The sequence below is a fragment of the Argopecten irradians genome, chromosome 3 (genome assembly GCF_041381155.1).
Source record: "Argopecten irradians isolate NY chromosome 3, Ai_NY, whole genome shotgun sequence".
In the NCBI taxonomy this organism is placed as follows: domain Eukaryota; kingdom Metazoa; phylum Mollusca; class Bivalvia; order Pectinida; family Pectinidae; genus Argopecten; species Argopecten irradians.
Window position 1 is genome coordinate 38,739,557 of NC_091136.1, and position 26,121 is coordinate 38,765,677.

Consider the following 26,121-nt stretch of genomic DNA (forward strand, 5'->3'; position numbering starts at 1 on the left):
TAAAAATTATCAACTTAATACACTTATTAAAATGCTTGTTTAAAATCAGAAGACTGTTTTTATATTTAACTACTAAGTCATCTGAAATTTGGAGAAATTCATTATCATTTTCATTATTGTTTCGCAGTAAAGTTTTCGCAAATTCTGATCACTTAATTATTAATAAGTCTCATTCGTCCATTTCTGCGGAACCTGTAAGTATATCATCTTTATGATATGCTACATGGATGAAAAGCTAATTACGAGAGGCATATGGGTCTTAATGGTCACCTGATCATGACATATGATACAAAGCTATCATATGGACTGTATCATAGTTTCCTAAATTACTGACAAACTATTTCTATTTTCAAACTCTTCTAAGATGTTATAGATGTTTGGCAGCAAAAAGTCTCATCGAGCATTAGTGAGTGTCTACTAAAGTTTTAGTGTTGACAAAGTAAAAAAATGATCATTACAAACAGCAATAACTCTGTATCTTATAGTCAGACTATCTCCATGTCAAAACTCTACCAAGATATTAGACTGCCTACAAAGTCTCATTAAGCCCAGTGAATGTTAATTCAAGATATTGTATTCACAATATCCAATAGTATTTACCTTAGTACAAAAAGGAAATACATATAACTGTCCGATAATTTTACTTTTTAAACTTGTCCAACATATTACTATAGTTAGTATACTAAGTTTTATTAAGCTTGGTGAATATTTATTCAAGATATCATGTTCACAATAAAAAGTTAAAGGGCAATATAAGATGATGGACAAAAGACTATCACAATAGGTCACCATGAACGATAGAAAGTAGTTTTCTAAAACTAGTTATACCAGAAATTATTAGCACTTGAACATGATAATGTTGACATGCATAAGCTTAGTCACCTAACTGGGCCCTGGTTATTGCATGGTTTATTATCAGCAAACACGGTTGCCAATTGCTTTAACATTCATCAGTTAAAAATTAAGAGTCTAAATAACTTACCTTTATTAAACATTTTATTGTAAAAATAGTATGCAACATCACTTGATAGTTCTGTAAGCTTTTCTTTTTCATTAATCTCTGAAATTTAACAATGTTAAGAATTTCACAATATTCTATACATTATATATTGCACTCTAAATAGATATTTTCAGCAAAATTACAAACAAAATTGACATTATTGATTCTTTTATGAAATTTTGTTCATATTTTGTTAATATGTACTTATTACAATAGCTCTATTCTTTCTAATGATTGAGCAGTGTAACCTTTAACTTGTCACCGTATTCAACCCAATAAGCCTCCTTTTAAGGCACTTACATCAAATTAAAAGCAAACCAAAAATATGAAAACTGTTGGTTTCTTTATTGGTTTAAAGAAATAGATTTTGATAAATCAACATATCAGATATGTGCAATCTGAGAAAAGAGAATCTAAATAAGAATCTGCTATTAAAAATGAAATAGTCCATTCAGGTATAACATTCCAGGAGAGGGCTAATATAGGCATTGCCTGTTGCCAATTCCCAATTGCAATCATACTATGAAATAATCTGTACTCCATTCAGGTGTGACAATCACAACCAATCATTAACTTACAATCACATCATCTATGGCCATCAGTAGAAACATCTCCACATTCTCCAAACCTAGCATGCCTGTGTGTTGATAGACTTGCCTGGGTAAATAGCGCAGAGATAATCTGTCAACTATTCCTACCACAAGCAAGGAGTTCCCTACAAGTAAGAAATAGTTCAATAAATATATGTATTAGCTATTCCCATCACAAGCAATGATAAAGGCAAGAAATAGTTCAATACATATATGTATTTAACATAATATATCAACTCTATTGCATCCTAATTCAATCAAACCATTACTTGTTACTATCAGTGGTAAATAGTTAACAAGAAAACTGATATTTAGTGCTAATGCATACCTGGTGATACCTTAACTGTTTACACAAGAAATACTATAGTCTTTTATTAACACATCTTTATAGATCTGAAATGTATTTATTGGTTGAAGCTGTCCAATGAGCTTATATTGACTGGTTTATGCCACTTTGTTAACTCTTAACAACAGCATCACTGGTGTTCTGTACTTTTGTTACCATGAACAATAAATGCCCCATTTAAGCTTCTTTGTTTTTGTTTTAAGAAAAATACAAGTTATGATTTTCAGTTCTTTCCCATCCTTTTTAATTAAGAGAAAAAAACACAGCAAAACTACAGCTGTGGTTTTGGAGGTCAATTAACTCGTAACAAAGGGGTCTAACTCTAAACAAGAGGCTCAGAGGGCCTGTATCGCTCACCTGGTTTGTAATGCCAAGTAATGTTCTGAATACAGGTTCATTGTTTCTTTTCTGAAGGAATTTTAATATTAACCTCTAAGTCCCCTATTGGGCCCCACTCCTCTTGCCCCCAGGGGGTCAGAGCCAAAGTTCTGTTCTCCTTCCCCCTAAGATGTTTATGGCCAGATTTGGTCACAATCCAAGCAAAACTCTAGGACAAGTAGCGATTTTTAGGATTTACCTCTATTTCCCCTATTGGGCCCCACCCGTTCTGCCCCCGGGGGGCCAGAGCCAAAATTTATACAAGTTCTGTTCCCCTTCCCCCAAGAATTTTTGTGGCCAATTTTGGTTACATTCCATGCAGAACTCTATGACTAGTAGCGATTTAAAGGATTTACCTCTATTTCCTCTATTGGGCCCCACCTCTCCTGTCCCCAGGGTGTCAGAGCAAAAATTTATACAAGTTCTGTTCCCCTTCCACCCAGGGTGTTTGTGGCAAAATTTGGTTACAATACATGCAGAACTCTATGACTAGAAGCGATTTAAAGGATTAACCTCTATTTCCCCTATTGGGTCCCGCCCCTCCTGCCCCCGGGGGATCAGAGCCTAAATTTATACAAGTTCTGTTCCCCTTCCCCTAAGGATGTTTGTGGCCAAATTTGGTTACAATCCATGCAGAACTCTAGGACAAGTAGCGATTAATAGAATTTACCTCTATTTCCCCTATTGGGCCCCCCCCCCTCCTGTCCCCGGAGGGTCAGAGCCAAAATTTATACAAGTTCTGTTCTCCTACCCCCAAGGATGTTTATGGCCAAATTTGGTTACAATCCATGCAGAACTCTAGGACAAGTACCGATTTATAGGATTTACCTATAATTCCCCTATTGGGCCCCGCCCCTCCTGCCCCCCGGGACCAGTGCCAAAATTTATACAAACTCAGTTCTTATTCTCCCAAGGATATTTCTGGCCAAATTTGGTTACATTCCATGCAGAACTCTATGACTAGTAGCGATTTAAAGGATTTACCTCTATTTCCCCTATTGGGCCCCATCCCTCCAGCCCCCGGGGGGCCAGAGCCAAAATTTATACAAGTTCTGTTCCCCTTCCCCCAAGGATGTTTGTGGCCAAATTTGGTTACAATCCATGTAGAACTCTATGACTAGTAGCGATTTAAAGAATTACCTCTATTTCCCCTTTTCGGCCCCGCCCCTCCTGCCCCCGGGGGTCAGAGCAAAAATTTATACAAGTTCTGTTCCCCCATCCCCAAGGATGTTTGTGGCTAATTTTGGTTACAATCCATGCAGAACTCTAGGACAAGTAGCGATTTAAAGAATTTACCTCTATTTCCTGTATTGGGCCCCGCCCCTCCTGCCCCCGGGGGGTCAGAGCCAAAATTTATACAAATTCTGTTCCCCCTCCCCCAAGGATGCTTGTGGCCAAATTTGGTTACAATCCATGCAGAACTCTATGACTAGTAGCGATTTTAAGGAAATGTTGACGGACGGACGGACGACGGACGGACGACGGACGCCGCGCCATGACATAAGCTCACCGGCCCTTCGGGCCAGGTGAGCTAAAAAGGTGAAGGTATCTTGTTCCGATAAAGAGTATGTACATCTATACTTTTTCAGAAGGATTCTTGCTATCAAGTTTCATTGAAATCCCTCAAAGTGATTTAGCAGGAGTAAATGTTTAATTGTTTTGTAACAAAGGGGTAAATTACACCTCTCCTTTTAACAGCCACCGTCACGTAAGGACGTGCTAGGTTTGTTGGTGAAGGAAAGCCGGAGTACCCGAAGAAAAACCACCAACCAGAGGTCAGTGCCTGGCAACTGCCCCATATGGGATTCGGACCCGCATCCCTAGAGGTGGAGGGCTTATTTGTAATATGTCTGGACATCTTCACCACTTGGCCACCGCAGCCCCAGAAGATAGGGAGAAAGTTACATTACCTTATAGAATTGGTAACAACATTCAGTAACGCAAAACCCATTGTACCTGTAAACAGATGAAGTGAGACAGATGAAGAAGGTGTCTGTGACAAACCTAAATCTATAGTCCAGGATAGTGACATACTAATTACAATGTACCTATTTCTTCTGTTTGCATTGCTCCTTGGTACAACTCCTTCAGAGGGAGAGGAAATCTTTTCAAGTATCTGTTCCTATCCTCATTCATTTTCCTGTACATGTTCTGTTTAGTTGTAGTCTGCAAATAACAAAGTGTAAAATCAAAGTGAAAACCAAATCTTGTAGACGCTGAAGAAAGTGTTGCAAAATTCTAAAATGTCCAATACACCTTGTATAGAAAAATATCAGGTAATAATCAATTTCATTTAAATGGAAATTCATTTATGCAATACTCCAATTTTAGTGAGAATATTTATAGATAAAGTTCAAATGTGAGTACATGCTGTAAACCAACTTTCTAATTTCATGGCTACTAAATCCCGCCCATTTCCATTTCAGAAAAAGTTTGTGAAGATTAACATTCGCGGATTTAAAATTGACAGGAAATTCCTATGATTAAGATGTGAATTTAATTTGTGGAGATAAACTTTCACAACTTAACTTGGATCGTGAAATTTTCTTAAGTAAATCACACACGAAAGAATGTTGGTTTACATTTCTTGCTCTCCTGAGGTTTAGAGATGAGGTGGTCATGTGATTATGATGTCATAGATTACACCATAAGCTCTTCAATTCTGAGCCAAGTTTTAAGATCCATTTGGAGCAATTAATACCACCAGGCCCTTATTATTGGTTGGTATTTTTTTCTAGGAACTCTGGCCCTGATTTCTCGAAAAAACTTAAGTCCAAAATTGACTTGCCGTATTTTCCGGAGTATAAGTCTAAAGTTTATGTTTACATAAGGAGAAAAACTAAGTTTTGACTGAAGTCTGCACTTTTGTTTCGAGAAATTGGAGCCAGGTTTCCATTCCCCATCAAAAACCTGTAACTTCCAAAAATGACCAAAACCTAAAACATTGTGAATCAATCAAACTTCCACGCTGATATCTATGAAATTTACCTGTGTAAGAAAGGCCAGATCAAGATGATTCTTTATATGAAGGTAAACTGTAAAAGATTACAAATAAGATATGAATGGAATTAAAACAATCTCGTAACTTTGTTTACTTGTCTGACAACATCAGATACCATAGCCAACAGACCATAAGTTTTTACTAAGAATTACCGAGATTATGTCCTCCTTACTTAGAAACTCAGGATTACATATTAAAACATATCATTCACACCAAGAGTATAAAGATACATTTTACTGATACTCTGAATCTTCAAACTATAGAAAGACCAGCAGATCAAAACGTTTTGTAGTGAATCAGGATACTGGATTATCTCCCCTAATTTCAGGACTAAAGATTACAGTGACAATGTAGACTTAACACAAACTGTTCAATTTTAGAAATTAGTGCACCTGCAGCAATACACCAAATTTGTATTTAAATAATGTTTGCACAAAAATCTATCAATCTACTGATATTTAACTACAAATTTCACAGATTTTACAAATAACAATATACCATGAATTCACGAGTATTACCCGCAGCGGGATATAGCCCACAGGAAGCAAAATCCCCCCAGACATTACAGTGTAGAGCCCGCATACTTTTCAAAGTTGGTAATAGTTTCCACAGATAGCCTGCATCGGCTGATAGCCCACTTTGGCATCTTCTGATGTAACAAATTGTATAGCCTGCGGGCAATACACAGGAAAATACAGTATATCAATTAATGACCAAATCAAATATGTATATCTGCTTCCAAGACTTTTTCACTTCTCTTTATTTACTTGTTAGCAGTATCCAGTAATCTAACTTTTCTAAATTAAAATGAATGTCAAAATTGAACAATCTGAGTACTGTAGTACATTATTTACTTTATTATTAGTATTCTACAAGAGGTTTATTTTACCATTTGATATGGTATAATATTTAAACATGGGCATGATTCTCCCCTCAAGTGTTGTATTTATACGATCTTAGATAAAGATAAACCTACTTTCATCAGCACCACAGCTTTCCATCACAATACTATCCCTATATCGGCGATTTTGTTCTATACATTCTCTTATTGAATCTGTAAATAAATAAAAAGACATTTTCAATATTCAGATAAAATGTAACTCATATCTACTTTAACATGTTGGTCACTATGAAATGCCTAATATATTTCAAAACTTAGATGAAACAATCTCAATCTGATTGAAATCCAGATCCTTAGTCTCATACTGTTTGAGGATCTGACAACATCTTGTTAGGGGTTGCGTTATGATGAACTTAAGTACTCCTTGTACTTCAATTCAAATATATTATCTCCACCTGACTAAAATCAAGAAGAAACAATCATTTCATCACAGCATGTATATGTATGTAGCTATATTGTGCATGTATATGTGTGTAGCTATATTGTGCATGTATATATGTGTAGCTATATCATGCATGTATATGTGTGTGTAGCAATATTGTGATATGTGGGCATATGACTATACACACAAATTAGATTCTGAGAGCTTTACACACCAATTTCCCACCAATTAAGAAATTCGAAAGTAGCAATATGATTGGCCAATTCAAAAGGTCACCAGAATGTGACCCCTACCAGGTAATGGCATGTTGTCAGATCCTCTATCGAACACAGTAAGACTATACAGAATTTATTTCAATCAAACTGATCTATCTATTCAGGGTTTCAGTTTACACTATCCCTACAGATTTTAAGCACGAAAAATGAAAAGGACTCCGCCTTTTTCTGGAGGTCCATTTTTATTTTGAACCCAGCGCAAACCCTGCTACATGTATCATAAGAATTTAGCTTAGAAACATGCAGTTTGTAAAGCCTGCAATGTGTGCCTCTTTTGATACTAGAATAATCCATTGATTAGTATTTAACAACCCAATATTGAAAGTGTTCTCTCTCCAAAGAGCTTTCAGTTTAAAATGAAACTTTTTACTTGATTTTCCTGTCATTTGTTACATAGATTTACCTGCTGCCTTTTTATTCAGCTTACATCTTTTTGACTGGCGCTCCCATCTCTGTAGATATATTGGTAACTTTGGACCATCAACAGAGACGTAACAATACATCAAGGTACACAATCTGTTCACCCTCAAAAGTCTTTGACTGCTCCGAATCATTTTGTTGATACTGGAATGGTAAAGACCTGAACAATGAATGTTTCACACTATAAATTTTTCATTTACATGTTTCTATATATTAGTTATATGTTTCTATATATGCATATACATGTACTGCAGTACAGTGACTTGAAATTAACAGAAGGAAACTATAACCAGGGGACATAAGCATTTATCAGTTACGTAATTGTCATGTGTCTTTTCATTATTTTTTTTTCAGTTGGTTATCCTGGCTATACTTTAAGATATTATATATCAAACTGTTGTTTAATTTGACAAAATTCTCAACAAATTCTGTTATTTTACTTACAATAAATTCAGGTGACATTTTTTGGTAAGAATGTAGAAGAAAATTGTTGCATGAAATAACACTAATTTCACAAAACTGAGGCAACAGACAATTATGAAAATGCTGTCAAATAAGAAAATGCTAGTTTATTTTCATCCTTGATACAATACTTAATTACTATAACTGATGATAAATCCACACCTGGACTATCTCATAATAAAACTGGAAGTAATAGAACAGAACAGGTAATTTAGTCCTTTGATGTTTACGGTACACTGTAGTTGATTGTGTGGTTTTGAAGTTGGGCATGTCTCTGTAGTCTTCAAAGGAAATTTTTGCAGGCCTATGAGGGTTGGATATAATGTAAGTTATATATGTAGTAACCTTTGGAGTATCGTGGATGGTTAATTTTCTGTTTGATATAAGAATAGAAGACTCATTGGAAAAACAACAAAAAAAACACACACACAAAAATAACAGCCAAATGTATGAAATGCATTTTGTATATCAATAGTGAAAAACAACAGTGATGAATACTAATGTCACTTGACTGCAGTACATATCATACAGGTTGGGGACACTCCCGTATATGCAGGATAGTCCTGCATTTGAGTAATAGTCCTGTATTTGAGGGATAATTTTGTTACGCAAATGCAGGATTCTGTGAAATGAAAATGGATAAAGTTGTTTTTAAAAATTTGTATCAAAACAGGGCGTCATAATTTTCAGATAGCCATATAACTGATTGAAGACTTTATGTTTTATGACTATTGAATTCTATTATCTCACTCCGTAATAAAGTGACAATGTAGGTGCTCTCCATAGACTACAGTGTAAAGCCATCAGGGAAATTTAGTGCAAATGTCATGGTTGATTGACTTTTACCTGTGTTCTATTTTTAGCCCAATTGTAAGCAATAGAAGTGAATTTGTTTGTGACTTTTACAAACATTTAGATAATGAATTTTTTTCCATTTGAGTAATAATGTGGAAAGTTGTATTAATGATGCCATGTAAAAATTTTGACGTCCTTTTTTGATAACAATGTTTAAAATAACTTTATCCATTTTCATTTCACAGAATCCGGCATTTGCGTATCAAAATTATCCCTCAAATACAGAACTGTTACTCAAATGCAGGACTATCCTGCATATACGGGAGTGTCCCCAACCTGTTATATGTAATATTTTTTTGGCCATTCAAAAGTAAAACGGGGACCATATTCAACAAGTACAATTTTATATGGACAGTTGGGTACAATTCTGTACATGTAACTTCATTATATAATCGGTAAATATGTCCAACAATAGTATAAGATAAATGTTAAGATTTTAAAGACAACATATTTTATCTATAATAGCCACAAATAGGTTAACTTGCCGCACGAAATCAGATACTATACATAAGCTTACAGTGCAAATTACCAGCAATAAATGTATCCCATGTCAGCATCAGGCCATGCATGTTACAATCTACACAATCTAATTGTTCTGTGATAAAAGGTATCGTACGTAGTCCGTCATTGACAATGTTCCGGTCGGTAGTGCTAGTATGGAATCTGTTACATACAGTGGGTCTGCCCTCTTCGGAGAAATAATATTACCAAAAATCCAATCCTGTTTACAAAACCATCGCATTGAAGAGAAACTACTGTCATATTGGTCTGAAAACTAACATAGCAGCAGATAAATATAAATAACACTCGCACGTGTATTTTGTTTGTAGTGAAAATGAAACCGGAAGTTAATGGTAATAAACAAAATTAAGGTAAGTGCTGGGCATATGAATTCCGGAGGTTTAAAATGTCCTTTCATACTTATTTCTTAAAAACTGACTAACTCGAATTCGTCAGTTTATCTTAATATTGAAAGAAAAATAACACTTCAGTTTTTTTATTTAATATTTTGAATCTTTGAAATAAAATATTTCATTTTCCTTATTCTAATGACAATCTTGAAACCGGGATTTTTTCAAACGGTAAAATTTACTTATTTATTTTTACCTATGTACTGCCATCAACATGATATCAACAAATGGGTAGATCATGCTAATCTATAGCTGCATACATGTAGGTCACAAAGAATGTTTGCAGGACCCTCATTTACGGCCCTTTCTCACACCGTACTCCAACAATGTTCAGGTATTGCACGATGAACCACTTTTGATCATTACGCCGTGTCTGACCTCGTCGCCCATCTGTTTTTCTCAATACCGACGTTTAATATTATTGGATTATCTCACACCGGTTATTGAACTATACATTGTATGTAGTTAGAACTTTTAATAGATACATGTAGTTATTGTTGATCATATGCTCTAAGGACTAACTTGTATGTTATTTTTAGCATTTATACCCTTTCATCAAATTTTATTCCAAAACGAAAAAGGATCTTTTTTATATAAGTAAAGGACTGCCAGTGCCTATATACTGTATATGTCAGTTCTCTCATATACGTTTTTATAAACGTCTCTATATATATATCCTTACACTTTGACATTGATTGTCTTTCAGTAATTTAATGTGTAAAAGTTACACACCAATCAATCTTAAAGTGAATAGTCGGGCAAAGAAAACCAGTCTAAATGCGTTCATTGGCCTTCCAAAAGTTCTCACATATTAATACGACGGTCAAGTTCTGCTTAGTTTCCCAGTTCTGACCATTAAAGTAAAGAAAAATTGAAAGCATTGAAAGCGAGGCTGTGTGGAAATGACATAGTGAGCCGGGAGGACGTTTTAGAATTCCCATACTTTAAATTAATTTCTTCGTATGCAGACAGATTTTGACGAGATATTTTATTTTTCCATTTCATAAGAAATTATACTGGATACATTCACACCATTTTTACCGACTTTAGCCATCCTTGCCCGACTGTTCACTTTAAAAAGAAGACAAAAAAAAATCAAATATAACGTTTTCATTATAGTTCATAGTAGCGATATTAATATTCAGGTTTGAAATATGTATACAAGGTCAATAGCAACTTTTGTTTTGAATTACAAATTTAATATGCATATCACTTCAATTATAGAGCAATGTACAATGTATTGATGTAAAGACATTTAGATTATGAATTAAAATAAAATCTAAAATGTATAACAAGTGACTAAGCAAAGCCTAAAATAATAAAATCAATCAGTCTTCTAAAGTGAAGCTAAATTCATAATTATGTATCAAAAATATTACTGCAGCAAAAGCCAAATTTTAAGTGTAAAATATTGTCATAGTACACTTCTAAAACAAAGTGAAACGTTCAAATTTTTTCACAAATAAATGACTTCCTTCATCTGCATTAACAGTAAAACTGATATATCACAAGTTTTATGAAGTCAATCCCCAACAAGTTTAAAACTCCAATTCCTCCTAGATAAGCAAAGCTAAACGATCATATTCATCAAAGATGGCTACAGCAAAGTTAAAGGTTCAAAAATTTTCACAGACTATTAAATGCATGGTTTCAATCTCTTCAAGTTTTCTCCAAGATTTTTTCAAGTTTGTCAAGAACAAATTGACAATTTGGTCTGATGCTTGGATCATCCTCTGTACAGATTTGAGCAATCCCTTCCAACTCGATGATGCCAATTTTTAATGAGATCTCGTCGACCATAAATCCTACAGCATAGACATCAGAGGCTGGTGTTGAAAACTGACCATTTCTTACTTCTGGGGCGTAGTTCTCACAGAAGGTCATCCCATGATTTGGATCTGCTGAGAACCGATGTCCTCTCCTGAAGGTAGCAAGGCCCATGTCAATGTATCTGTCAAAGAGCGAAAATGGTAAGGTTGATATTGTTTAAATTCTTTAACAGGCAGGGTTAATATAGCAAAATCAGATTTATGAGATGCAATGTTATAAGATCCACAATGAAATTAAAGATAAAAATTTAAAACAAAGGTCAATAGGAACCATTATGCATATGGAATTATTAAAGATTTATAGAGCTCTTCAGAGAAATTGTGTTGTCTGCTGGCAATTCTGTATTCCAAACTCTGTGTATCCAGGGAAATATTCACAAGACTTTTTATCATAAGTACAATTATATATCAGAGGAATGTGTCACTCTCACTTACCTGACCATGTTTGTCATGTCGTCAGATTGCCAGTTGACCAAGACGTTGTCTGTTTTGATATCATTGATCAAGACTTGCATCTCGTGGATCATCTTCAATCCCCAGAATAGCTGATAGACCACAGCGATCCATTTCCTATGTCCATTATACGTGTGTGGACGGTCCTTCAGCAGCTTCTTCAGAGTGTAGCCTTTGGCGAAGCATTCCTGGACAAGGGAGACATCAGTAGATATGAATGGAGACACCGTCAGTCCGAAGCATTGAGGGACACAGTTGGTGGACTGTAGATATAACAATATCTGGGCCTCGTGGTGGATATCGTACAGAGTAGTGCTCTCCTCTTCGTACTCTTTCACACACATATCTACTGTGAACTGGGAATGTTTGGCGAAGTAGACACACCCGAAGCCTCCTCGTCCCAGAACCACAGTGTTATCTTCTGTTTTTTCATAAGTGATGTCACAACTCTCTACCACAGGAATACTGATGTCGTCCAGGGAGGAGGGAATGTCTGCTGTTGGAGGGTATCCAAATTCTTCAAATGGCGAAGTTTTGGATAAAAACTTCTCTAGTTGACCGTCACTAGGAACTTTCTGGTGGAACCTATAAAGAGAGTTTTCATGCTTTACATATTTTTCAGTGGAGCCAATGGGACATAAACGATTTCTAGCTGGTTATAATTTATACAGAAGATTTTGTACACGCATATTTACAAACATTGGTTTGTCTTCCTGTTTCTTCTTTGTCCTCTTTCTGACATCATAGCAGGTGTCAACAGCGGCTGCTGCTGCACCCTGTTGGCTGTCTCCATTGTCAGGGAAAGACTGATTATGATGAATGTTTGAAATTCCCTCAGCTCCAACAGCTTCAGAATCGCCACTAGAAAGAAAATGTTCTCTATTATGAAATGTTTTTTTTTTTTTGAGAATCGAATTACCATCTGATTTTTTTCCCACTTTATCACACATCTTTATTATATTTAAAATGTGTCCATATTTAAGTGTATTTAAAGGCATTCTTTTTTCAGATCAGATATGAACATCACTTTACTACATTACATGTACCTCATTTTCGTTTTAGCACAAGTCTTTAACAACTTCAAAATGACACTGGACTCCATCGCATTCATTGTAAATGTTTTGCCGTCAAGTTGTCCAACTAAAAGACCTGATTCGCTGAAGTAAAACTGTAATAAAATGAATTAAGTTTAATCGTCAGTTTTTTATATAATATGAAAAATGTTTGGGTTTTTTAATCTTTGAAGAGATGTTCAAAATTTTAGATACCAAATACAAGAAGGGTGTAAGGTTTTATTATTCTAAAACCAAGTGATGACATTGATAACCAATTAAGTCTTTTTAGCGTAATTCATATACTGTAACACAATCTTCAATACATTTTTTAAATGATGATTTTTATTTTGATAATAACTGCAACTATTGCAGTCTTCCTTATGCACATACCATTCCTGAATATTTGCCACCATGGGTCAGTTTAGTTAAAACTATGTCCATTTCTGTTTGTGAAGCAAAATCTGCTACATTTGGTTTAATTTGAACGCTGGTGTTCATTGAGTTCTGAACTGATTGAACACTGCTGTTCTGTGTTTCCTTATACAGGACAGCTTGAACACTTGTATTCATGTTGTCCTGAACTGCCTGAACACTTGTGTTCATGGTGTCCTGAACTGCCTGAACACTTGTGTTCATGGTGTCCTGAACTGCCTGAACACTTGTATTCATGGTGTCCTGAACTGCCTGAACACTTGTATTCATGGTGTCCTGAACTGCTTGAACACTTGTGTTCATTGTATCCTGAACTGCCTGAACACTTGTATTCATGGTGTCCTGAACTGCCTGAACACTTGTGTTCATTGTATCCTGAACTGCCTGAACACTTGTGTTCATTGTATCCTGAACTGCTTGTGAGGCCATGTCCTTCCGATTCAAACCAGTGCAATATGTTTGAGTCTCAAGTTCTGCAGTGGATTGTCTAAATTGTGTTGAGGTAGAAGTACTCTCCGGTCTTAACTGAAATGGATAAAAGATTATGGATTAAAAGAAATATTTATTTGTATTACATTTTTCTATATGAATTTTTATGGTGAAAATGTATGTGGTATTATATATTTTCTCTGTGATAATGCCTAATGACTACAGAATTAGTAGAGGAGGCTACGAGGCCATGATTTATTATGTAATCATGTTAATCATGTAATCATGTAATTAAAACACCAATTTAAGTCCTTTTGACTTCTGGAGGCGTATCCTTGTATGTGATCAAATAATCGATCAGGTAGCACTATAACAAGTAGGAGAGAATTTGGAGGGTTCATTATGCCAGTGCTGGTTAAGGCGCGATTCAAAGGAGTTCACAGACTTTGCAGACACTACGTTTTCTGGCAAACTGTTCCATATATCTACAATTCTGCTGTTAAACCGATGTTTGGTTACTTCTAGTCTGGATACTGGCTTCAAGATCTTTTTAGAGTGACCTCTTGTGAAGGTGATGGGAGACATTGTAAACAATTTATCATTGTCGACTTTATCAATGTTGTTGATAATCTTGAACATTTGTATGGGATCGGAACGTTTTCTCCTATACTCAAGGCTTGGTAGTCCTAAGGATCTTAGTCGCTGTTCGTAGGATAATTTGGTTATTCCATTGAATCTTTTGGTCGCTCTCCTCTGGACATTCTCGATCACAAGTTTATCCTTAAATAACATAGGGTTCCAGATGCAGGATGCATATTCCATATTAGGCCGGATTAGGGACTTGTACAAGTTAAGGAACATTGTTCTATCGATGTAGGTAAAGGTTTTGAAGATCAGACCAGTTAATCTGTTAGCTTTTGAAACACAGTTGGAGGCATGCTCACTAAATTTCATTTTGCTATCAAAAGTTACGCCAAGATCTTTTTCGGATTTAGTTTTGGTGATTTCACTCTTTTGACCTTCATTTTCGATGTTATATTTGTTAATGTTGTCCTTGGAGTTACCGATACACAGGTGTTTACACTTTTTGGCATTAAGTTGCATGTTCCAGGTCTCGGTCCATTTGCAAATATTCTCAACATCTCTCTGTAGATCCTCTTTGTCATCATTGTTGCTTACTCCTTTCAATAATTTTGCGTCGTCGGCGAACATTTTTATTACAGTTTGCACAACTTCCGGCATGTCGTTCACGAAAATTAAAAATAATATTGGCCCTAAAATGCTCCCCTGCGGGACCCCGCTTGTGACGTCACTTACGTAGGAGAATTCACCGTCAATACAGACCCGCTGCTTCATTCCAATGAGAAAGTTTTTGATCCAATGTAAAACATTTCCTCTGATACCATTATTATAACTTTATTATAAAATGAACTAAAATTCTTATTTTTAACATGTAAATTCAAAAGCAATATATATTAGCTTTTCCTTCCTTTTTATATAAAAACATTTTTATTATATTTAATTTCGCGGAAAACTAACCCATTATCTCCTTACTGATTAAAATTAGGCCAATACATACTAGTTGAAGGAGATGTTGGTACATATTGTTAGGTAGAGACTTGTCCATCCCAATACCTAGATTTGAGAAAGCTTCTTGTTGGTCAGTCTCTCTTAAAATCTGTTCATATACACCGGTATCACGGTTTGCAATGAGCCTACATCGGATCCCTTTCTTTCCTCGTCTGTAAATGTTATACATGCCATCCTCACACCCAACATACAGCTTCATCTCTCTCTGGACATAGCTGTTATAGGAGTTAACCATTTCATCCATGATGTTGTATCGGGTTTGCTACAACGGAAAATGTCAAATATTTTATCAGCTAAATTTACTACAAGATAAAGTTACAAAAGGTTACAAGTCTAATGGACATTTTACAGATTGCAAAATTATTGGGTCAGTATGAATGATGACTTATCGATATTGATGATCAGTGCACAAGCATCACTTCATTTCAGTGATTCGAAAAATTTCGAGACAAAACATCGTCAACTTAAAATATGGTTGCTAGGCCTAATTTTAATTTAGAAAGCAAAGACTTGGTAAGGATTCATCCATGGTACCTTTTATTTGTATGATTAGTTTTTTTTTCTGAACCCCATCTGTGGAATACAGTATGAAGATTTGGAGAATGAATTTGTTCGGGAATCACGATTTGCATTCTGACACATTTTGGTCAAAGTGAAAGTAGGCCCGTTTTATTAGTGAGGTATCACATTTTGGCACTTTTGAACTTACCTTTGCTCCTTTGTTTTCGACCAGTCGTGGCGCATTTAATAAGTAGCTACCACGTGGTGGATATATAGACTTCTTAGTCTTGAGAACTGGTTTCTTCTTGACTTCTAAATGCATCTTCCTGTTTCTCTAGAAACGCCAAAGTGTTTGCAGTACTTTCGCCCTAGGGTTGGCAATCTCTATCGTGGCTATGGAGACATTCGTATCTTAGCGCCATCTAAACTTGTTTGCAGCGCCTTCTAATGGCGATTATTGTAAGTAGCTAACGTAAGGGAGATCATTCACGATATGCTTACTGTACCTATATTGGTGTCCTGGTTCTTCTGCAGTGGCGTAGGAAGGGGGGCAAAGGTCCTCAATATTTTGTAACCCCCCGCCGCTCATACAGGAGGAGATTAATTCAACACACCGCCATACTTTATATACTTTTTTCATATATCATTAAATTATTATATAATCCTTGTACACATTTATAGACAGTGGGGTCGCTAAAAGGACGCCGGGATACGCAAATCGGCCAAATTAGCATGTGAGAGATTTTGGGGTCTGGGAGTCGACCCCGGGAGCGCCCGAAAGTGCGAGATTTTGGTGTTCGGGGGGTTTCGGGAAAAATATTACGATTAAGAATGGCCAAGATGAGTTTTACGATGCATTTTGATGAATTTACGAACGCCCGAAGGCGCCAGATTTTGGTGTATGGTGGGGGGAGGGGGGGGGGGGGGTCCGGGAGTCTCCCCCGGGAAAAAAATACGGTTTAGAATGGCTGAGATGAGATTTACGATGTATTTTAATGATTTAAAAGCGTTCTTATCATGATAATTTTTCGATTTAAAGTAACCTGCATTTAGAAATGATAATTGTGATAATTGTGTCGTCAATCATTATGCAACCCTGCTCGATCTGAACATACCGGCTTCACACCATCGGCACATTGTTTTGTAACTCAAAATAAAATAATAATTAATTAATCATATTAAGAGACATTTTTTGAAATGCAAATGTAGAACGTAGAATCCCTTAATGGACATTTTTAGTGCAGTTCGTGTGTATTGAATTTCTACTATTAAAGGTTTGAACATTATGTGCTTGAACGTTTTAGGAAATGCGCCGCGCAGCTGAAAATCTTTTAGAATGAAGTACACGAAAAATGTGCAGGAAGACCCTTTTTTCTTTCAAATATGCATTTTAAAACATTTCAGTCGGCGAAAATGGGGGGGGGGGGGCAAAAAGACATGTTTGCCCCCCCCGTCCTGGGGAACGGGCCCCCCCCCCCCCCCCCCCCCCCCCCCCCGCCCGCTTCCTACGCCCCTGTTCTGTAGGCAAACTTACCCAGGCAATAACTCACGAGCTAACAAAATTAAGTAAACTTTATTATTAAAGTTTAAAGTAGTACAATTCATTTACATGTACTTCTATGACCAAAAGTGGAGGTGCTACACTTGGTCATTTTTGTGTCAAACAAAATGATCGACAATGCAAAAGTTATTGCAACTTATAATACGTCATCTAGTCTAGGCCTACTTACATAAAATCGAACACAACGGTTCACTGTTGTTGACTGTTGTTTTAAAAGTTGTTCGTTGCTCTCTCTGTTGCAGGCCTATGGTACGTGGTCTGGTCTTTTCTCCTGAACTGCAGTTTTATTTGCTTCAACTCTATCAGTATTCTGGAACGGAGCTTGAGAACTTAGTCTGGTTTTCAAAATTATCATATTCTCCAAAAGTCGGTGATATTACATAGATTAAACAACTATGCATAAGAACTACTAATAATTAGCATAGGATTCCGAATTATTACAAACTGACTCTTACTGAACACATTTGTTCGGTTATACTTTTCAAAGCAACTTTATAAAATGCAAATTTATGCTTTCGATGCTCGAAAAATTTATCGCGTTCTTTTAAAGATAATTGATCAAACTATTACAATTTCGGTTCAAAAACTATTATTTTAGATACTTATATCAATGAAGCCAATTAAATAACGAATTCTCTCGTAGGTACAATGTATGCATTATCAATAGTTCCCATGATAAGTACAGTAATTAATAGTGATTATTGTGATAATATCCATCATTTCTCTGAATATTTGATGTGTATTTGATGTATCGGTATGTTCTTTTCTCCATCGATATTCTCTAGGCTCATATGTCTTTTGGTTTTGTCTTACTCTATTAGGCCTATTGTATCAAAGGACCACATTATCTGTATGTCATGTTGTCTACAGTTTTACTGAAAAAATGTAGTCCAGAGTGGATATCACATCAGTGATAAAAAAAACCCTGGAGTGTGACTTCGAGATAAGGAGGATTTGAGAGTTCTATGTATATTGCCTGCATGTATATTGAACGTTAAAGGTATTATCTTAATCTTCTTGGTAAAGCTATAGGCTCGCCAAATCTACCGGGATTAGATCCGAGGTCAAATTAAGTCATACCATGCAAGCTAACACGGGTGTAGACCCAATGGAAAACTTAACCGTACGGCTACTGTTTTCTACTGTGCAGTAGTTGGTTATAAATAATGTCATAATTTATTTACACACCCGGTTCGGCGGTATATATATACTGTATAGGTATACGAAACATGAGCGAAGCGGTACATATCCATGACCTACTTAATTATATATTTAGCTACATGTATTTACTAGTGTCACTGTGTGGAACGTCGCACCTGTAGATTTAGGTCGGTGTGAGATAAAATGGCTTTACGACAGGTGCTTCAACAAAACTTTCGATATGTGACAATGTTTATACATTTTCTGGTGATTGTTTGTTGTGGCTGTGCATTCTTCCCAGTAGGATCGGTTACAAACTACTTCCAGTCCCAGTGTATACTGTTTTCTGAGCCGGTGTTGACTTTGACCAGCAATATATCTGGAGTGATTGCTAAGCTGGATATAGCCAAGTCGTCGTGGGGCTCCCCCAACCTCTGTAACATATGTATCTATGTCCCCGTAGTAACAGCTATACATTCTATCATATGGTGCTGGTTCTATATACAGATGAAGACGATCAATGATGATCTGTAAGTATTGAACACGATATCTGTTACACCTGGACGTGACCACAGATACCTGTATTTATATACCTGAAATGAAAGTAGAAATCGCGAAAAGGTAGAAAATATACAAAAGCTTGATATAATGCAAAAAGACATTGTTATTAAGATATGGGAAATCTACTTTGGTGTTCTAGTTTAGATTTACTTATTTGTACTTATTCCCTCCCTACAGACAGGTGATTTGATATAAGAATTTACCCTGTGCTTATTCTCTCTCCCTAATTACAGGTGATTTGATGTAAGATCTTACTCTGTGCTTATTCTCTCTCCCTAATCATAGGTGATTTGATATAAGAATTTACTCTGTGCTTATTCTCTTTCCCTACAGACAGGTGATTTGATATAAGAACTTACTCTGTGCTTATTCTCTTTCCCTAATTACAGGTGATTTGATATAAGATCTTACTCTGTGCTTATTCTCTCTCCCTAATCATAGGTGATTTGATATAAGAATTTACTCTTTGCTTATTCTCTCTCCCTAATTACAGGTGATTTGATATAAGAACTTACTCTGTGCTTATTCTCTTTCCCTACAGACAGGTGATTTGATATAAGATCTTACTCTGTGCTTATTCTCTTTCCCCAATTACAGGTGATTTGATATAAAAACTTATCCTGTTCTTATTCTCTTTCTACAGACAGGTGATCTGATATAAGAACTCACAATTTGCTTATTATCTTTCCCTACAGACAGGTGATTTGATATAAGAACTTACTCTGGGCTTATTCTTTCTCCCTAATTACAGGTGATTTGATATAAAAACTTACTCTGTGCTTATTCTCTTTCCATACAGACAGGTGATCTGATATAAGAACTCACTATGTGCTTATTCTCTTTTCCTACAGACATGTGATTTGAAATAAGAATTTACTCTGTGCTTATTCTCTCTCCCTTATTACAGGTAATTTGATATAAGGACTTACTATGTACTATTCTCCCTCCCTAGAGACAGCTGATTCGTTTGATATAAGAACTTTGTACTTATTCTCTCTACCCACAGACGAGTGTTGTGATATACATATTTTTCCTCTCTCTCTACAGACAAGTGTTGTGATATACATGTGTTTCCTCTCTCTCTACAGACAAGTGTTGTGATATACATGTGTTTCCTCTCTCTCTACAGACAAGTGTTGTGTTATACATGTGTTTCCTCTCTCTCTACAGACAAGTGTTGTGTTATACATGTGTTTCCTCTCTCTCTACAGACAAGTGTTGTGTTATACATGTGTTTCCTCTCTCTCTACAGACAAGTGTTGTGATATACATATTTTTCCTCTCTCTCTACAGACAAGTGTTGTGTTATACATGTGTTTCCTCTCTCTCTACAGACAAGTGTTGTGTTATACATGTGTTTCCTCTCTCTCTACAGACAAGTGTTGTGATATACATGTGTTTCCTCTCTCTCTACAGACAAGTGTTGTGATATACATGTGTTTCCTCTCTCTCTCTCTGTACAGACAAGTGTTGTGATATACATGTGTTTCCTCTCTCTCTACAGACAAGTGTTGTGATATACATGTGTTTCCTCTCTCTCTACAGACAAGTGTTGTGATATACATGTGTTTCCTCTCTCTCTACAGACAAGTGTTGTGATATACATGTGTTTCCTCTCTCTCTCTACAGACAAGTGTTGTGATATACATGTGTTTCCTCTCTCTCTACAGACAAGTGTTGTGTTATACATGTGTTTCCTCTCTCTCTACAGACAAGAGTTGTGATATACATGTGTTTCCTCTCTCTCTCTCTACAGACAAGTGTTGTGATATACATGTGTTTCCTCTCTCTCTACAGACAAGTGTTGTGTTATACATGTGTTTCCTCTCTCTCTACAGACAAGTGTTGTGTTATACATGTGTTTCCTCTCTCTCTACAGACAAGTGTTGTGATATACATATTTTTCCTCTCTCTCTACAGACAAGTGTTGTGTTATACATGTGTTTCCTCTCTCTCTACAGACAAGTGTTGTGTTATACATGTGTTTCCTCTCTCTCTACAGACAAGTGTTGTGATATACATGTGCTTCCTCTCTCTCTACAGACAAGTGTTGTGATATACATGTGTTTCCTCTCTCTCTCTACAGACAAGTGTTGTGATATACATGTGTTTCCTCTCTCTCTACAGACAAGTGTTGTGTTATACATGTGTTTCCTCTCTCTCTACAGACAAGTGTTGTGATATACATGTGTTTCCTCTCTCTCTCTACAGACAAGTGTTGTGATATACATGTGCTTCCTCTCTCTCTACAGACAAGTGTTGTGATATACATATTTTTCCTCTCTCTCTACAGTTAAGTGTTGTGATATACATGTGTTTCCTCTCTCTCTACAGACAAGTGTTGTGATATACATGTGTTTCCTCTCTCTCTACAGACAAGTGTTGTGATATACATGTGTTTCCTCTCTCTCTACAGACAAGTGTTGTGATATACATGTGTTTCCTCTCTCTCTCTACAGACAAGTGTTGTGATATACATGTGTTTCCTCTCTCTCTACAGACAAGTGTTGTGATATACATGTGTTTCCTCTCTCTCTACAGACAAGTGTTGTGATATACATGTGTTTCCTCTCTCTCTCTACAGACAAGTGTTGTGATATACATGTGTTTCCTCTCTCTCTCTACAGACAAGTGTTGTGATATACATGTGTTTCCTCTCTCTCTCTCTACAGACAAGTGTTGTGCTCCTTGCTGATCAGTACCATACTGCAGGTCATTCTTTTTGTTGCACAAATCATCAGCAGTTTCATCTTGTCGCTGGGCTTCGTCACATTTTGCCATCACATCACATACCAATTTAAGGATAAGTAAGTATATTTTATAATATTTGAGGAAGTGGACAGTATGATGGTAACACCTTTTACCTATAAACAGTTGAGGTCAAATGTTATTAGTCAAATACCAGACCATGTGTACACAATTTTCTTCCACAGTAAGACCCCGTAAAGTACTAGCTAGGTTTTGATACCTCACATTTAAGTGTTGAGATGTCAATAAAAAGAAAAAAATGGGTGTAAAGGGAGATAGAGAGACAAAAGGCTTACACAAGGATTCCCAAACACCATTCATGTGTTTAAATGAGTGTTTAATAGACATTACAAATGGCCATTCACTTACCATCAAAGAAAGGAAACAGAAAATATTTAAATATATGCACACCAGGAAATTGTTTACACCTTCCCAGTAGTAACAACTTGTTGCATCATTGCACCTCTGTAGATCCACGCTGTCATTTTCATGCATTTAATATGTTATTTATTACATATACTTCTAATGTACCCTTTTTGACAGTAAAAGCTGAATGTATTTTCAAATTTTAAAGATTTTATCTTTACAAATGTGATGTAAATATTTGAGCTACCATTGCCAACCTAATACTTTACAGAAAATATGTACAGCAAATTTTTAAATTAAAAGGCAGCACCATTTAATTAGTCCCCCATGTATATCAGATAAAATCAATTTCACATTATGAAATATAGTCTTCAGTTTGGTAAGCATATAGATGTATCATTTACACATAATCAACAGTAAGTTTTTGAGCCATCAAAATGTCATAATTAATTGAAATCTTTGAAAAACATTGTAATATACCGGTTACATGTTTCCTTCAGGTTAATGTGTAGCTAGTGACAGTGACCTTGACCTCACAAGACATATTATACATTGTAGATTCATGTACTGTGATAATCTTTGACCCAAATGTCAGGGCCCAAAAAGAAGTACATAATTTTTTTTTAACAGATACACTTGCTCAGAGACACAGAAATGGACTTGGGATATATTTGAAAGAAAACATAAATATCATACTTTCTTAACAGTAGCTGTGGTGAGTTCAAATTAACTTTCAATAGATGTAAAACTACATACCGCTAGATCAAATACAAAATGTGTTAATGTATTAATTTATGAAACCATTTTTGGGATGGTATATTTGCTTTTAAGTCATTTAGTCCAACATAATATTGGTTTTGTTGACATTTGCTGTTCTATTTTAATAAAACAAACTTTTCAAGATTTAAAAAAGAAAAAAATTGAAGAAATTGCTGTGCATAGCAGATGCCAAAAATGTATTGAGATTCTTTTTATGAATTATATCTTGATGCAGGTATTTAGTTGGTTAGTGACAGCCATTCTGCTACTACAAACTCTTCTGTCAGGCTATCTAAGCTACAAAGCCGTCGACGAGTCTTACTCCAGGCACCCAGATGATAAGGAATTCTACGTCAACCCCCAGAAAATGTCCTACTCCAAACTTTCTGTGGACGATGATACTGGATCCTTTAGGTTCAATGTAGAGCTAAGTCACAATTCCATGGAGGAACAGCATGATAAATTATAGCATCTGCTCAAATCTTTTATAAATGCAATATTTGTTTGTGAATTTTATATTTAATTAAATATTTTTGATAAAAATCATTTTTTTCCACACATTATTCATTTTATGTACGAGACTTATCATGTTGCTAATTTGTCCTTTTGAATATGATTGTGGATTGTATCACAAAATGTTTTTAATTATGGTAGTACCGTATTTGACCCAATAAGAGCACAGGGCGCTTAAAAAATTGATAAAAATGAAAAGGTGCTAATAAGTCAAAATTATTGCAAATTTATACCGTTTTATGTAGTTTTGGTCCTTATTTATGCCTGGGTAATTGAAATTGAGGCCTAAAAAGGGGGGAGGGGCACTTATAGGGACATGGGCGCTTATTGGGTCGAATACTGTATCTATAGTCCCTGAGGACAAAGGCTTGAAGGAGACATTGTAATGTTAGAAAAGATTTGTTTGTGTGTGAATACATGAATATCTGTATGTTCAATATCAAGATAAAAGGTTTCAAAAATAACATGGATTTCAATCAAAAATGTAACTTTCAAGTCTGAAATGCTTCTTACTTGATTAATATACAGACTGTATCAAGTTGAAGAATCACCATTTCTATCAAAGCATGTTTTTGTCAGCGCTTAAACAATTTTATTTTTTTAATATTGTAAGATTTTACTGAAGGTGGGGTATATGCATTATTTGCAATGTTTTGTTATGATTTACAACATACTTCGTTTTTAATTTCAGTAATTCCATTGTACTTGAACATGTATACCAGGTAACTTATTCATCTGACTTGAAAATTCCCAGAAAAAAATCCATCTAGCATTGTAAATTGAACCAATTAAAAGTATATTAAGTGGAATTTGTTCCTACAAATAAATCAAATAATGAAATTACCATACTTTACAAACAATAAATAACTAAAATTTTAATGTGCCAAGTTTTTTAGGCCACACATTCATGCGTTTGCAGTTACCGGTAGGATGTTTAACATCCAAATGACTGAAAAGGCAATTTCACGATTTCCTCACATGACCAAATGCTCTAAAAATATAGAGTGCCATTATAATTTACTGTAAATATGGGTGTAATTTATGCATAGATATTGTTTTATATATCAGATTGACAAGGGCATTATGGCATACAGGTTTAAATGCAGTAACAAGTCTTTCAAAAAGTCAGCAGGGGTAATCAGGTGGTATGGAAGTATGATGTTGTTAGCCTTTCACCTAGTCAACCGTAGTATGATCCTGGTCATTGTTAGGGGCACCTGACCAATCACATGGGCTTTCTCTGGGGACTCCCACTTCTTCTCATTCTAAGACACGTCACACACATATATACATTCCGGTCATTGAAAGTAATTTGTATAAGTTGTAAATAACCTGGAAAAGTGAAGTTTATTATTATTTTTTATTACTAATCATATATAATTTTGAGTTGTACTAAGTTGAATGGAAGGCTCTGATGAAGTATATTTTTCTGTATGGTTTATTTCCTCCATATAGACTGCCTCCATCTAAGTACCATACCTCAGTGTATAGAAACTGTATGGTTTTGACTGATATGTTACAATCAATAATCTAGAAAACAGTATTTTTACGGACATGAGATTATAGAATTGGTAGACATGACGAGTTATAAGAAATTATGTATTTCTTGGATCAATCATGAAAGATCTGTAGAACATACATTCCTCTGCCGCCTTGTGATACTTTGACAGGTTGTGACAGGAAGTTATCTATCCTTACTACCGATGTCATTGTGCCAACAGAAGGCTGTTTCATAATTGCTCAATTACACCACTTGTACAAAACCAAAGGTTGTTATTTTAGTGGTTTTAAATCACAAAACTAAAAGTATATAGTGTTTTATTTTTAGCTGTGATATATTTTGAGATATATTAAATGATAATTATATATGTAAACATGCTATACTTCATGCATTATAACAAATATGCTCTGCTAAAATACTGCGCCTGAAAACTTTGTTTCAAAAAATGTGGAAGCCAAGTGTTAAAACTGTTGGGCATTTACTGTGTATATCAAGCTACTATTGTTTAGGTCACCCTCTGGGTCCTGCACACTGGTACTTTACATGTGTTGGTGATTTTCTGTGTATATCAAGCTACTATTGTTTAGGTCACCCTCTGGGTCCTGCACACTGGTACTTTACATGTGTTGGTGATTTTCTGTGTATATCAAGCTACTATTGTTTAGGTCACCCTCTGGGTCCTGCACACTGGTACTTTACATGTGTTGGTGATTTTCTGTGCCACCTGCTAATCATTATAGTAAGCCACTTTCATAATTAAGGAATAGTGTCATTCTTTATTCAAAGTCATAGACGAGATAATTGATTTTATTAGTTCCTGCTATATCTGATTATTTTAAACCTAATTTTATTGTTACTCAATATTAAAATTATTCAATTCTAGTGCACAGCTTAATGCTGCTCTTCAGTCATACTGTTTATTCAAATACTCCCGATATGTTTAAGATGTATATACAATTTTATATGTTGAATAAATCATTATTTATTTTACAGCTGTTGTTCTTATCATTTTGAGGTAATCAGCAATAGCCTTGATTTCATATTCAGAAACTATTCAATTCCACAGAACAGAACTAGTGGACTGAATGATAAGAAATATATGCAGTAGGAAATTTTGTGCTTATAATTTTCAGTTCAAATATGAGACACGTAAAACATTGAA

At 35.5% G+C, this 26,121-nt stretch overlaps 3 protein-coding genes across 7 annotated transcripts in view; 1 reads left to right on the top strand and 2 right to left on the bottom strand.

Moving 5' to 3' along the window:
- Positions 1 to 9,457, bottom strand: part of LOC138318511 (uncharacterized) — a 50,532-nt gene extending 41,075 nt beyond the window's left edge. For 2 of the 5 annotated variants that reach the window (XR_011207883.1, XM_069260944.1), the window contains exons 1-7: positions 9,140 to 9,457; positions 7,277 to 7,437; positions 6,292 to 6,369; positions 5,303 to 5,349; positions 4,363 to 4,480; positions 1,579 to 1,715; positions 983 to 1,060 (exon numbers count right to left, since the gene is read on the bottom strand). Coding sequence is in view for 4 of the 5 variants with exons in the window: in XM_069260944.1 (XP_069117045.1) it covers positions 983 to 1,060; positions 1,579 to 1,715; positions 4,363 to 4,480; positions 5,303 to 5,349; positions 6,292 to 6,369; positions 7,277 to 7,437; positions 9,140 to 9,159 (639 nt within the window). In the remaining variant the exon portion in view is untranslated. Of the gene's footprint in view, positions 1 to 982; positions 1,061 to 1,578; positions 1,716 to 4,362; positions 4,481 to 5,302; positions 5,350 to 6,291; positions 6,370 to 7,276; positions 7,438 to 9,127 lie in introns of all 5 variants that reach the window. The other 3 variants (XM_069260948.1, XM_069260946.1, XM_069260947.1) reach the window with 3 other exon arrangements.
- Positions 9,458 to 10,764: 1,307 nt separating this feature from the next.
- Positions 10,765 to 16,241, bottom strand: LOC138320042 (uncharacterized). The gene is made up of 7 exons (XM_069263132.1): positions 16,019 to 16,241; positions 15,299 to 15,571; positions 13,249 to 13,815; positions 12,850 to 12,971; positions 12,503 to 12,664; positions 11,786 to 12,388; positions 10,765 to 11,472 (listed from the first exon to the last, which is right to left on the bottom strand). The coding sequence occupies exons 1-7, from the start codon at positions 16,130 to 16,132 to the stop codon at positions 11,181 to 11,183; spliced, it is 2,133 nt and encodes a 710-aa protein (XP_069119233.1). The 5' UTR covers positions 16,133 to 16,241; the 3' UTR covers positions 10,765 to 11,180.
- Positions 16,242 to 18,648: 2,407 nt separating this feature from the next.
- On the top strand, positions 18,649 to 25,949 carry LOC138318513 (transmembrane protein 179-like). Its single transcript, XM_069260950.1, has 4 exons — positions 18,649 to 19,041; positions 21,745 to 21,879; positions 22,817 to 22,901; positions 23,181 to 25,949. Exons 1-4 carry the CDS (start codon positions 18,716 to 18,718, stop codon positions 23,412 to 23,414), a joined length of 780 nt encoding a protein of 259 aa, XP_069117051.1. The 5' UTR covers positions 18,649 to 18,715; the 3' UTR covers positions 23,415 to 25,949.
- Positions 25,950 to 26,121: the final 172 nt, after the last annotated feature.

Excerpts from the sequence above, each read along its gene's own strand:
- LOC138320042 (XM_069263132.1), bottom strand. The coding sequence starts at position 16,132 with ATGCATTTAGAAGTCAAGAAGAAACCAGTTCTCAAGACTAAGAAGTCT. Across the intron at positions 15,572-16,018 it reads TCGAAAACAAAGGAGCAAAG|CAAACCCGATACAACATCAT; the intron begins GTAAGTTCAAAA and ends TTTCCGTTGTAG. Across the intron at positions 12,972-13,248 it reads GTGGCAAATATTCAGGAATG|TTTTACTTCAGCGAATCAGG; the intron begins GTATGTGCATAA and ends ATTTTATTACAG.
- LOC138318513 (XM_069260950.1), top strand. The coding sequence starts at position 18,716 with ATGGCTTTACGACAGGTGCTTCAACAAAACTTTCGATATGTGACAATG. Across the intron at positions 19,042-21,744 it reads AAGACGATCAATGATGATCT|ACAAGTGTTGTGCTCCTTGC; the intron begins GTAAGTATTGAA and ends CTCTCTCTACAG. Across the intron at positions 22,902-23,180 it reads CTTTCTTAACAGTAGCTGTG|GTATTTAGTTGGTTAGTGAC; the intron begins GTGAGTTCAAAT and ends ATCTTGATGCAG.